Genomic DNA, 13,234 nt, shown 5'->3' with positions numbered 1-13,234 from the left:
CATTCATCCTTTGTGTCTGAGATGAATGAGAACACAGGGAAGCACTCACCACCCTCTAGTGGCAGTGCTTTGCGCTGAAGATAACCTCGGAAAGTGAGTCAGGGGGCTCTATTGCCCTGCTGTTTTTAGAGAGATGGTCAGCAGATGGCACTAACTTACCACACTTCCCTTGGACTCTCTGTAAGAGAGGAAGTAGTAGTTCTTGAAGCTAACCCAGTGGAACTCCAGTGTCACAAATCTTGAGTATAGTTCCAGGAAACATTTGTTGATTTTTGGTTGGGGGGGGTTGTTTGTTTTTTGTTGTTTGTTTGTTTGGTTGGTTTTTCTTTTTTTCTTTTTTCGAGACAGGGTTTCTCTGTGTAGCCATGGCTGTCCTAGAACTCACTCTGTAGACCAGGCTAGCCTCGAACTCTCGAACTCAGAAATCTGCCTGCCTTTGCCTTCCAAGTGCTGGGATTAAAGGCGTGCACCACCACCGCCAGGCTGGTTTTTGGTTTTTCAAGACACACTTTCTTTGTGTATCTCTGGCTGTCCTGGAGCTAGCTTATAGACCAGGCTGGCCTCGAACTCACGAAGATCTGCCTGTCTCTGTTTCCTGAGTGGTGGGATTAAAGGCCTGTTCCATCACTGCCCAGCTTTGTTTGAAAATTTTAAAGGGCACAAATATTAGGTGAAAATGTTTTCAAGCATGAGGACCAAAATGAAGCATTCCAAATAACTAAAAACAAAATTGGAAGATTCACAGCTTCCTGCTTTCAAAACTGCAGCTACCAGGAAGGCCAGCAAGATTGTAATAGACAGAAAAAAAAAAAAGAATAGACTGGTAAATTCATAGATAAGGTTGTTTACAGTCAATTGATTTTCATCAGAGCTGCCAAGACCCTTCAGTAAGGAATTTTTCACCAAATGGTGCCAGGTCAACAGGATAACCACGTGCAAAAAAAAATGAAGTGAGCTCCATCCTTTTACAGTACATGAGAACTGAGTCAAAATGGCTCAAAGACAAGGGCTGTGGTATAGCTCTTATGGTGTGGTGCCTAACTTGCACAGAGCTCTGGGTTTGATCCCCAGCATTGCATAAAATGGGGTGTTGTCTCTTAAGTCCTCTTAAGCCCCATAGATTCTGTTCTTGTCTCCTCTAGGTAGCTTCCCGCTTGTGCTTTTTCCTACTGCTATGCCACATAGATCCCAGTAAAATTCACTCTCAGTACTGAGCAGTCAGCCAGCAGTCACTGGCAGAGAATGAAAACTGAGGTGAACATTTATTTTGTTCAGAAAATAAGCAGACTTCTCAGTGGAGAGGACCCTACCATGAGTCAGTCAGTGGCTGTTCTGTTTGGTTGTTTGTTTGGTTGTGCTGGGGAAGGAACCTGGGACCTTGTGCATGCCAGAGACATTTCTAGTTGATTATAAACTGCACTCACAGGAGCAAGACAGATGCTGATCTGAGAGGGCGAGTCCAACACAGCACAGTGCTGGCCAAAGGAGCTCAGACTGACCAGGGGAACATGGCAAGATTTTTGTTCTGATAATCAGTGGTGCCCTATCTTCCTCCAGCCCTCCTTGACCTGTTTCCTGACAGTTTTGGAGTAATTGGTATAAAAAGATAGAAAACCATCCCATCCCAACTCTGTTCCCAACTCCTGGTTGGTTGGTTTTGATTTTTTAAGCAGGAGATTATGTGCCTATGCTAACTTATTTTGAAGCTAAGGCTGTTCTTGAGTTCCTGATTCTCCAGCCTCAGTCTCTCCCGAATGCTGAGATCCCTTATAGACTAGACTAGCTTGCTCCCCTCCCCAGCCAACTGTTGATGCTCCAGGGTTGCTCTGGCGCCACCTACTGGTCCTCGGTTTACTATTTAAAACCCTTTAAACCAAAACTAAATCCTGTTGTTTCACTCCAGGGACAGGTGTTACCCAGAGCAGAGGCCTGCTGGGTATCTGTAGAAGGCATGAATGCAAAGAAAGAGAGAGCCTGTCATTTGAAGTAAGGTCAGCCAGACCAGCTGGAGGAGACAACAGAATTGGGAGAAGCCAAAGGACCACTTGGCCAGAATCCTAGGCCAGCTATTGTATAATCTCTTTCATGCTGGAAAAAAGAGACAAAACTGGGACATATTTTAAGCCTTGCTCAGGAGCCCAGAACAGGCTCATAACTCCAGGAATCTCTGCTTGTCTCTGAAGATGGAAAATATGAGCTAAGAGAGCAAATGTAACAGCTGGAGGTGCCCAGCCCTGTAACTTTAGGACACTGGACCTTGTAATACCTTGGTCCCATTTTCTAGAGCCCCTTTGCACAGAGCATCTGGTGTAATTTAAAGGTTGAAGGACAGCATGGTAGTCTCAAAGTCAAAGTACAGGATGTGCATTTATGGATAGCTGTCCTGACTTTGCTGGGCTCTTAGCAAGAACAACAGCAAATATAAAGGCACACACTTACAGAATGAAGCTAAGTTTGGGGAGGGTTTGCCCAGCATGCATAAAATCTTGGGTTTGATCCCCAGCACTACATAAAGCTAGGTACAGTGGTATATGTCCCTAATTCCAGCACTTGGGAGATGAAAGCAGAAATACCAGGAGTTCAAGGTGATCCTGACCTTCATAATGAGTTTGAGACCAGACTTCACTACTAGAAATTCTATCTCAAAAAAAGAAAAATATACAATTAACAGCCCAAAGTAATCATGGTTACTAGGAGATATTCTTCCCAGAATTGTCGGGATAACAATACCTTTAGAGGCTGGAGAAAGGGCTCAGCAATTAAGAGCACTTATTACCCTTGTAGAAGAGCCTGGTTCTGCTCTCAGAACGCACATCGGATGACTTAAAACCACCTCTGGCTCCAGTTCCAGGGGTTCTGATGCCCTCTGGCTTCCTTGGGCACCTGCATACATGTACTGAAAATAAATTCACACAAACACACAAACACACACACATTAAAAATAAAGAATCTTTGGTAGGATGTCACCTTTGATCCTAGCACTCTGGAGGCAGAGGCAAGGAGATCACTATGAGTTCAAGGCCAGCCTGGTCTACAAAGCAAGTTCCAAAACAGCTAGGGCTACACAGAGAAACCCTGCCTCAAAACAAAACTGTGAATGGACACCAGAGTTCCAAATTCCCCAAAGAAATAAATGTTAATTGCATCTCACATAAAAATATTGTTTATTTCCTTATTCACCACCATTTATATATATGGACTGTGACAGAGGCTTTGCTTACATCTTGTGGAACATGGCCAAAAAATATGTTTTATTATTGTTCACTCGAGTCTCAGTATTAGATTATCATTAGTGCAAAGGCTGGCAAAACCATACAATAAGAAGTGTGTTTTCAGCCAAAGCTGCAGACGTTTACCAATTCCTTTTACTTCTTTTTAAGAGGGGATCTTTGTTTTATCACCTGCCAATTCGTATCACAAGACAGAGACAGTAAGTAAAAGCACAAAGAAGCAAACTGCACCAAACCAGAGGTGTTTAAATTAACAAGTGACAGTTTGTGCATCAGTCTCATGACAGCTGTCACATGAGGTGGACAGAGAGGACTATGAAGAACCATAAGACTTAGTTGCTCAGAGGTTGTTGAGCAACACCAGAAAATCTCAGAGGGGCCACGCTTCCACGCCGGCGTAGGCCACCTCTGCTTGCCCGTTGTTGCCTCATGACGGGTACTCTTCCTTGGACAGTGCCTGTAGCTGGGGACCGGGCCGGTGTGCTTTGGAGGTACTGGAAGGCACTCTGGCGGCCTACCTGCCTTTCTGCACAGTTAAAGGTCAGGGCGACTCCCACATTGCTCTTCATGATTCTGGAGGAGCCGTCAGAAGTGCCATCAAAGCACCGGCCAAGCGCGATCTCCTTAGCTGTACGAGGGTCCTGGTCTGTGACAGTATAGATACCGTAATTGTGGCCCAGAGGATCCAGGGGTGCCAGCATGGTATACTCGCTGGTGTCATTGTTGACTGCCAGGGGAAGGTGGTTGACCAGGTATTCGTGCAGCATAGAGTTAACACTAGCTCGATGGCAGCTGCCCTGGGGGATGACCTTCACTAATGTACGGTCTACACGGTCTTGGTCATACAGCATTCCACTGCACTTGAACTCCAAGCAGGCAGACGAGACATTAGGTTGGTCTCTGTCCCGAGTACTCTTCACATCCCGGATCCCATAGAGCTTCCCTACGGTCTGCCGGTGGGTGCCTCCCATGTTACGGGATCGTACATTCACCTCAAGTGGTCCCACAATCTTTACCTTGATGTAGCAGGCCCTGAACTCCATAGGCTTGGGCCACCATGCCAAGTAGTCTTCAGTCCAGCTCATAGGGTCATCTTCGTTGAAAGGAACTGTGTTATAGTCATAGCGATCCCCTTCGATCTGATAGAACCGGAAGTGAGCCGCACTGGGTGGTGCCTCCTCACATGCCCGAAGGTTCTCAAAGGCATAGATGGGCCCATTGCTCTCCTCAGCTGAGTTGGGCCTTGGCTTGGCCATACTGATTTGGAAAGCCGTCTTTTTAACCCGTGGATCCTCATGGTCTGTCCGACGGTATTTAAGTTTGTTGAGGTAAGGCCGAGGGACGCCAATTGCATTTGGGTTGAATTTAGGAGAAGACTCAACTGCCTCTAGCTCTTCTCCAGAAAGGCTTGCCAAGACGTAGACAGAGTAGGCATCAGGGGACTGATCATCACAGAAGGCAGGCAGGCAGGCCCCATTGGGTCCTGTGATGACACTGTCAAATCGACCCCAGGCCCTGGGGTTAGATGAGAAGCCAGTTCTGGGCTCCAGGTTGATCACAGAGACTACAACCCCCTGGATTTGTTCACTAGGCAGGAACCTCTCACTCCGGTAAGTCCTCACCTTGATGAAGCACCTCCGGCTTTCAGGGACATCCAGGTTAAAAAGCCTTCTCTCACGGATCTCCATATTGCCCACTAGGAAGGTTCTCTCTTCCCTCTTGTTCCTCCTTTGGCTTTCAAATTTAAAATCGCCCTCCTCTTCCCACAGTCCCGTGTCTGGGTTGAGCGACCAGAGTTTCATGGCCTGCACATGCTCCGGCATTTTGACCTGGGTCGAGTCAAGGTGAACCTTCACCTTGCCAGCATTAAGTGACTCAGAAGTGGCCTCATCTCTAAAGTCCACCGAAAACATACCATATGTTCTAAGAGGGAAGGTGTCGCCCTCGTCATTGATGAAGTTCAGGTCGCTTTGGGCAGCTGTGGCTGTAGAGATATTCCGAGGATCCAGGAAAGTCACGCTGGCCTTTACCTTTCCTGTGAAGGGCTCCCCATTTTGCCTATAGAAACTTTTGGATGGAATCTCCAGTTCAGCCACAGGATCTTCACCAGTCACCTCTCCCAGGGGGATAATGTTGGTTTCCATGGCTTCCAACGTGATAGGCTCTTTCTGCCAAAGCATCTTGATCTCGTGGAATACCGCACTCCCCTTCTTGTTGAAGGGGAGCACTTTGGTAGTGTTGACAAATTTCTGCAGCCTGTCCACAAATGTGAGCACCAGCCTCTCTGTGTCTTGGGGGATGTGGAGGGTGAACGTGCCTTTGTAGCCAGTCATGCTCACACGGTTATTCCCCATGTACACATGGCCAAAGCGCATGGGCTCTCCGTTGTCAGCAGCAGTGACTCGGCCTCGAACAATGCTCCGGGTCTCCGCACATCGTTGACAGCTGCACTCCACAGCCACCTTGGTGGGCAGTGTGTATCCGCTACACTGGATCTCCCTCTCTTGTGTTCTGGAAATGCCACAACAGTTCTCCACAGCATCTCGGCACCGGATCCCATTGTCTTGCTGCCCTGCACAAGTCTTGATCGGGCAGCGGCCTACATCGTAGTAGAAGGAGTTGGTGGCGTTCTGGAAACAATCGTGGGGCAGCCGGATAAGGTAGCTCTCTGGGGTTGGGTTGCAAGGAGTCTCATCATGTGCTAAAGAAGAATTTGTGTGGATGTTAAAAGTGTAAGTTTATGCCTTACACAGAGTACTTTAACTCATTGAACTCTCTCTCTTTTCCCCTTTCCCCCTTCCACTCTCTCTACTTTTTTTTTTTTTTTAATTGAGTCATGGTCTTGAATGGCCTGGGCTGCCTTTAAACTTGTCCTTAGGATGATCTCAAATTCATGATCCTCTTGCTTCTACCTTTCGGTACTGGGATTGCAAGTATGTGCATCAGGTGAGATGGCTCAACAGTTAAGAACACTGGGGCTGCTCTTCCAGAGGTTCTGAGTTCAATCTCGAACAACAAATGTGTGCCTCCAAGACAACGTGGGGTGTGTGTGTGTGTAATGGTGGTGCTGCTGCTCTGTTGCTGATGCTGTCGGGGGGTGAACCAGGACCTTGAGTACGCTAGATAACTGCTCTACCACTGAGTCACATCCTTCTTTTTTTTTTTTTTTTCGAGACAGGGTTTCTCTGTGTAGCCCTGGCTGTCCTGGAACTCACTCTGTAGACCAGGCTGGTCTCAAACTCAGAAATCCGCCTGCCTCTGCCTCCCAAGTGCTGGGATTAAAGGTGTGCGCCACCACCACCCGGAGAGTCACATCCTTCTACAGTTATAACGTGACTTACATATCTGCCACCCTGAGGTATGGAACAGCTATTACTAATCCTATCAGGGAAACATCAGTTGCTGATGTCCATAGAATAGCAGTTCTCAGTGGAGGAATCTTGAAAATGTGTGAGGATTAGCCGGGCAGTGGTGGCGCATGCCTTTAATCCCAGCACTTGGGAGACAGAGGCAGGTGGATTTCTGAGTTTGAGAGTTCGAGGCCAGGCTAGTCTACAGAGTGAGTTCCAGGACAGCCAGGGCTACACAGAGAAACCCTGCCTCGAGAAACCAAACCAAAAAGAAAAAAAAAAAAAAGAAAATGTGTGAGGATCTTTTGAAATCGTCGGCAAAATCGGAAGTGTTGCTGGCACGTGACAGAAGGGAGCAATTCGTGATCTATGTCCTGCAGTGCCCGGCACTTCCCTACAGCCTCAGCGATTTTCACACACCCGAGGAATTGTAGGTAGAAACCCTGTTTTTGTTTTTATTGTATGTGTATATGTGTGTTTGGCCTGTATATATGTCAGTGTACCATTTGCATGTCTGGTGCCTACAGAGGCCAGAAGACCACCCATGGAGGCTAGAGATGGATCTCCTGGAACTGGAGTTGTCAATGGTTGTGAATTACCATATAAGAATACAACTTGGGTCCTCTGGAAGAGTAGCTAGTTCTTAACCTCTGGGCCGTCTCTCTAGCCCTAGAAACCCTGGTTTAACTAGGCATGGTGATACATGCTTTTAATCCTAGTACTTGCGAGGCGGAGTCAGAAGGACCATAAATTAAAGGTCATTCTTGGCCACATAGTTTGAGGCTCGCCTGGGCTACAAGAAAAATCTTGTCTCAAAAAGCAAACAAATAAGGCAGAAAGGCAGGCAGATCTCTGTAAGTTCAAGGTTATGAAAGAGAAGATGACTTTGAATTCCTAATCCTTCCCCTACCTCCCAAACACCGGTGTTACAGACTGTGTTACCATGCATTAGCCTGGGAGAAGTCTATTTCTTATCAATTAAAATCTACATTTTGCTGGACATTGGTGGCACACACCTTTAATCCCAGCACTCGGGAGGCAGAGGCAGGCGGATTTCTGAGTTCGAGGCCAGCCTGGTCTACAGAGTGAGTTCCAGGACAGCCAGGGCTACACAGAAAAGCCTTGTCTCAAACAAACAAAAATCTACATTTTTATTTTAGCTACATTTTTCTGTCTTTTGGGAGCAAGTTGACATGACCTCAAACTAGTCTCAAACTCCCTTTAAAACCATTGCTGACCTCGACCCTCTGACCCTCTATTTCTACCTTCTGAAGCTGGATTTTTTTTTTTTCAATACTGGGACGGAACCAAGGGCTTCATTCTTCACTGTATCCCAGAGAGGCTGGCGCTATGCACATCACAGAAAATCTCAAGCTTTCCCTGCCCAGCGATGCTGCCGCCCTGTTGCAGATCCGGGACCCTTGAGACCCAGACAGGCTTACCAATGACAGTGAGCTGGGTGACCTTGGACTTCACAGCTCCGGCGTCGCTCTGTGCCTTACAGAAATACTCCCCTGCTTGGTCCTGCTGCAGGTTCCTCAGTACCAGCTTGCTCTCGTGCTTATAGAGGGAGGGGTCCAGCAGTGTGTTGTTGTGGTACCTGTAAAGACACAGAGGTGAAGCCCCAGGGAGCGGGAGGGGGACAGGGGAGTGGGATAAGATGTGCCAGGAAGCAAGGGTTGGGGTGGTTCATTTTCACTTGGCTTGCCCTGAAAGAGCACCTGATCAGGTGGGAGTTGAGACATTGCTTCTAAATCCCAGCCCCACCTCTTAACTGATGGAGAATCTTTAGACAAATCCGATCACCTATCTGAATTACAGCTTCCTGCTCTGTAAAATAAGAGCGGTGATGATGATCTCCGGCTGACCTCTCAAGAACAGTTGGCATTCTAAACAAGCCTAGTGGCTGTAACTGCTTATCAAAAGGGTAAAGAACCCAGTCCTAGCACTGAGGATTCTGATCTTGCATGGGGAAGCAGGACTGAGAAATCTCGCAGCATGGTTTAAGAACATGCATATTAAGGACCCTAAAGTCAAGAGACATTTTGGGGCCGGGTGGTGGTGGTACATGCCTTTAATCCCAGCACTTGGGAGACAGAGGCAGGTGGATTTCTGAGTTCGAGGCCAGCCTGGTCTACAGAGTGAGTTCCAGGACAGCTAGGGCTATACAGAAAAACCCTGTCTCAAAAAAAAAAAAAAAAAAGAGTTTGAGGCCAGCCGGGTCTACAGAGTGAGTTAGTTCCAGGACAGCCAGGGCTACACAGAGAAACCCTGTCTCGAAAAACCAAGAAAAAAAAAAAGACATTTTGAGAGACTGAGCTGAGCTTTGAGGTGTAAGAGTGCTGGCTGGTTGCCTGGGCAACCTCAATCCTGCAGGTTCCCACTTGTAAGTGCCACCAGGCTTTGTACCGGTAGACTCTATATGCCTTTATTCTGTCAGTCATTGCTACTGTTCAGACACAAGGCAAGCAAGCTCTGCTGGCTAAAAGAACTGGGCAGGGTAGCTGGCAGAATACACACCAGAAGTACTTGTCTGGACTGGGTTTCCCTGTGGCCTTGCAGCACAGAGACACGCTCTGCCCAGCCCGACGTGCTTTCATCTCAGGGTTCATTACAATATATGGAGTCTCTGGGAGAGAAGATGAGAAAGTTTTTGGTTTTCTTACTTTGTGACAGGCTCTAAAGAGCCCTTATTCCTCAGGGTCTTTGATGGTATTTCAATTACACAGCTTTACCCCGTGCCCTGCCTGTCTCCAGTGGTCCCCTAACACCCAAAGGAACTGATCCTCAGTGGACTCCCCTCCTCCATCTCCCCATCTGGGACCTACTCCCATAAACTTCTCTGGTAGCATCTGGATGAGACAATGGAGAATGCAGAGGACCTCTTGCCAGCCACACTAAGTGCTACCAAGGACAGGATTCATTGCTTTACTAGTGCAATTCACGATCTTATGCCTCCTGCAGAATCTTTTCATAACCATTCTGCATCATTTCTGTACTTTCCAGGCTCCTCTGTGACCCACAAGCCTTTATGGTAATTGACTATTTTAGACAATGGGTCAGGGAAGTCCCCATGCCTTAGGGTACTGGACCTACCAACATCTAGAAGAACGCTTTGCCACTAAGTACACGGTAAGTGCAAAAGCCCTGAGGCAGGGGTATATCTCTATTTGGGAAACAGACAAAGCCACTGTGGCTATAATAGATCAGTTCTGCATAGCAGGAATAAAGAAAGGAAATTGGGGAAAGCTAGAGGATAGAAGGCCTATGAGTCATGGTAAAGATTTTGGGTTTTACACTGGGTTTTTATTCTTTGGCCAGGAGAGGGGACCTCAACATTGTAACCCCTCCTACCACAAGGCACATCATCACCTGCCCTCACAAACTCTGCATTGATGGTGGCTGACTTCAGGCTAGTCTTGGGCATTGTGATCATAATTGGGGCAAACTTGGTCTTGGTGATTTTCAGGATGCTTTTGCCATCAGGACACAAGCCAGGAACTTGGAACCTTCCGCTGCTGTCTGTTTGGGTCAGCATCTTAGGTGCTTTGGCCAGCAGGTAGACAGTGGCTCCTGGAGCTGGGCCACCTCCAGGGAGGGAGATGACCCCGTGAAGCATGAAGTCCTGGCACATGCAGGCATCACAATCAGCATTTACCTGGCCCATGGGGCAGGTCAGGTCACACTCTGTGGGACAAGACGTCAAATCAGCAGAACTTTATGAAGTCTAACCTGTCCTGTCTCCTAGCCCAGTCTGGATGCTCACTCATCCTTACCTGTCTTGTACAACTAATTCCTAGTTGCCCTTCAAATTTAGCCCCGGAAACATCCCCTAAGCAACTTCCTGATTTCTTTCTTTTTTTGGGGGGGGGGGGCCCGGGAGTGAGAGTTGTGGAGTTGTGGGGGTGGTGGATGTTTCAAGGCAGGGTTTCTCTGCATAGCCCTGGCTGTTCTTCGACTCACTTTGTAGACCAGGCTGGCTTCCAAGCTGTCTGCCTCTGCCTCCCAAGTGCTAGGATTAAAGGTTTTCACTAGCACCGGCCTATTGACTTCTTAAGCTGTGATCATTGACACTGTGTTCTTAGCTGTCCCGTGTCTCCCATCAGAGCAAATGACATACATAGTCAGGGCTCATTGAGTGAACAGGCAACTCAGTCTCACAGCTGGCCCTCAAGCCAATCCCACTTACCACAGAGGATCAGTGCCCAGAGGGAGGGAGATACCTGTGCAGTCCTGGCTCATGCAGAGCTGGCCCTCCTCGGTGGCCTCATTGCACAGAGACACTGTCTGTGCCAAGCAGGTACGGGTACGGGTCTGGACCCCAGTGTGACCACAGGTGGCTGAGCACTTGCTCCAAGGAGACCAGGAACTCCAGATGTGTTCTGTCTCTCGTCGCAAGGACCCTACAAGATGAGATCAGCAGGAGTCACTTTCTCCCCCAGGAGACTGGGTCAGGAAGTCTGACCTCAGGGCTGTATCTTCTCTGGTGAGGGAGCACAAGGTCCCTACTGATAAATATCAGGGATATTTATGTTTATTGCAATGAAGTAAAAATAATTTTGAGACAGTCTCATTAACTGAGGCTAGCCTCCGATGTCTGATTCCCGCACCCCCTCCCCCCCCTTCTGAGTACTGTCATTATAAGGAGACAGGCTACCACCGCATGTCAAGTTTAGGTATTGCTGGAGATGAAACCTGTTGCTTTGTTGATGTTGAGCCAGAACTTGACAAATTGAGTCACACCTTGGCCCTGCAATGATTTTTATTCCTAACAAGGGAAGTTATAAGTCTTGAAGAAACAATGGCTCTAAAGTTTGCACAGAGACAATCTATGAGTGTTTTTTTTTGGGGGGGGGGAGTGGGCCAGCACTGCTTGTAGGACCTACATTGTTCGCAGCCTATTGTCTTCCACTAGAGTGAAAACAACTACATTTTCCTTTCAGAGAGGCTCCCTGGGAATTCAAGGCCTATAGTTTACAATGACCTGAAGAGCCAGACTCTTTCTGTCTCCCTCCTCACCTTGCTCCTACAGCCTGTGTATTAGAAGGAGGGTCAGCCTTTGCTGTAGAGACCAGTTGGACTCCTCAACAGTTTAAAAGCACCGCTGGCACCTGGTCCTGCAGCATTAATCTATGGACAGGTAGAGCCCCAGGACCTGGGTACCCATCCAGAGTGCAGGCCTATAGCTGGTCACTTAATATCTTCACTTTTCAGTGAATGGATGGAGCAGGATTTAAAGAACATGAATTCCAAAACATGGGCATGGCTCAAATCCCTGTGTAGCACTTAGTGGTGTAGCTAGTGGACAACCATGTCTTCTCTGAGCCTCACGTATCCTGTTGAGATAGCAGTGCCTCAAAGATCAACTGTCAGGGCCAAATAGTAACGTCAGCCAGCATCTTGCACACAGAAATTGTAGCAGCCTTTGACATTTAGCCAACCTGGGCTCAACTGCTTCGTTTGTTGTCTTACCATAACCCCTATGAATGGAAGGACACACCTGTATTCCCAGAACTTGGAGACCTAAGGCAGGTGGATTGTAGGGACTAGCTTGAGCTACATAGCAAGTTTGAGGCACGCCTAAACTAAAGCGACACTTTATATCAAAATTAGAAAAACAAACAAAAAATAAGAAGCAGGCAGACCTCTGTAAATTCAAAGGCCAACCTGTTCTACAAAAAGATGGCCAGGTCTGATACACAGAGAAAAACCTTATCTTGAAAAAACCAAAACTTTAAAAAAAATTTTTTGTTTTTTTAACTTTAAACTCTGAAGCTACACTCTTACCCCTGTCTCACATGTAAGAGGCCAGTAGCAGTCAGGCAGAGGTGGCACACGCCTTTAATCCCAGCACTCAGGAGGCAGGCTGGCAGATTTCTGAGTTCGAGGCTAGCCTAAGTGAGTTCCAGGACAACCAGGGCTACACAGAGAAACTCTGTCTCAACACAGAAGCGGTAATCTCCAGACAAAACTGGAGGATCGTGGCTTCAGGATCAGTCTGTGTGGAGGCACGGGTCTATAATCCCAACATTCTGGAGAGAGGCAGGAGGATCAGCAGTTCAAGGATAGCCTGGGCTACATAATGATTTCCAGGCCAGCTAGGGCTACATAGTGAGACCCTATAAGGAGGGCAGAGGGTGGGGGATGTAGCTCATAGAACATTTGCCTGACATACATAAAGCTCTTCGTTGGAGCCCCAGCCTGTAGGTGTGGTGGTATATTCCTAAAATCCCAGCATTTGGGAGCCGGGCGAGCGGCAGGAGACTCTGAAGTTCAAGGTCATCAAAGATTATGTAGAAAGCCCAGGGCCAGCCTGGGCTATATGAGTACAGTTGCACTGGGCTTGGCTTCACATATTTGTAATAATAACGACTTGGGACAGAGGCAGGAAAGTCACAAGTTTAAGACCTTCTTGGGCAATTTAGAGAAACCCTATCTCATTATTTAAAATAATAATAAAATGGTAGAAGGCTGGAGATATCGCTCCGTAGTAGAGGGTTTACCTATCGTAAGGTCCTGGGTTCAATCCCAGTACCACAAGAATAAATAACAGTTGTACACAGTAAGCTAGAAATCCAAAGCCTGGATGTTAAGACTCCCGAACAGTCTTCCCTACTGAGTCACCAGAACTCAACACAACCAGTTGACTGGAGC

General features: G+C 47.5%; 1 protein-coding gene across 1 annotated transcript in view; it reads right to left on the bottom strand.

The window, feature by feature from the left end:
* Positions 1-3,446: 3,446 nt before the first annotated feature.
* Positions 3,447-13,234, bottom strand: part of Cilp (cartilage intermediate layer protein) — a 14,389-nt gene continuing 4,601 nt past the window's right edge. Inside the window, exons 5-9 of the mRNA XM_028752383.1 lie at positions 10,804-10,983; positions 9,953-10,267; positions 9,101-9,209; positions 8,023-8,180; positions 3,447-5,931 (exon numbers count right to left, since the gene is read on the bottom strand). Coding sequence (XP_028608216.1) covers positions 3,563-5,931; positions 8,023-8,180; positions 9,101-9,209; positions 9,953-10,267; positions 10,804-10,983 — 3,131 coding nt within the window. The 3' untranslated portion in view covers positions 3,447-3,562. The remainder of the gene's footprint in view (positions 5,932-8,022; positions 8,181-9,100; positions 9,210-9,952; positions 10,268-10,803; positions 10,984-13,234) is intronic.

This window comes from Grammomys surdaster, unplaced genomic scaffold (genome assembly GCF_004785775.1).
Source record: "Grammomys surdaster isolate TR1022 unplaced genomic scaffold, NIH_TR_1.0 125896, whole genome shotgun sequence".
NCBI lineage: Eukaryota > Metazoa > Chordata > Mammalia > Rodentia > Muridae > Grammomys > Grammomys surdaster.
Note: the sequence above shows the minus strand (reverse complement) of the source record. Positions and strands in the feature narration are given on the sequence as shown.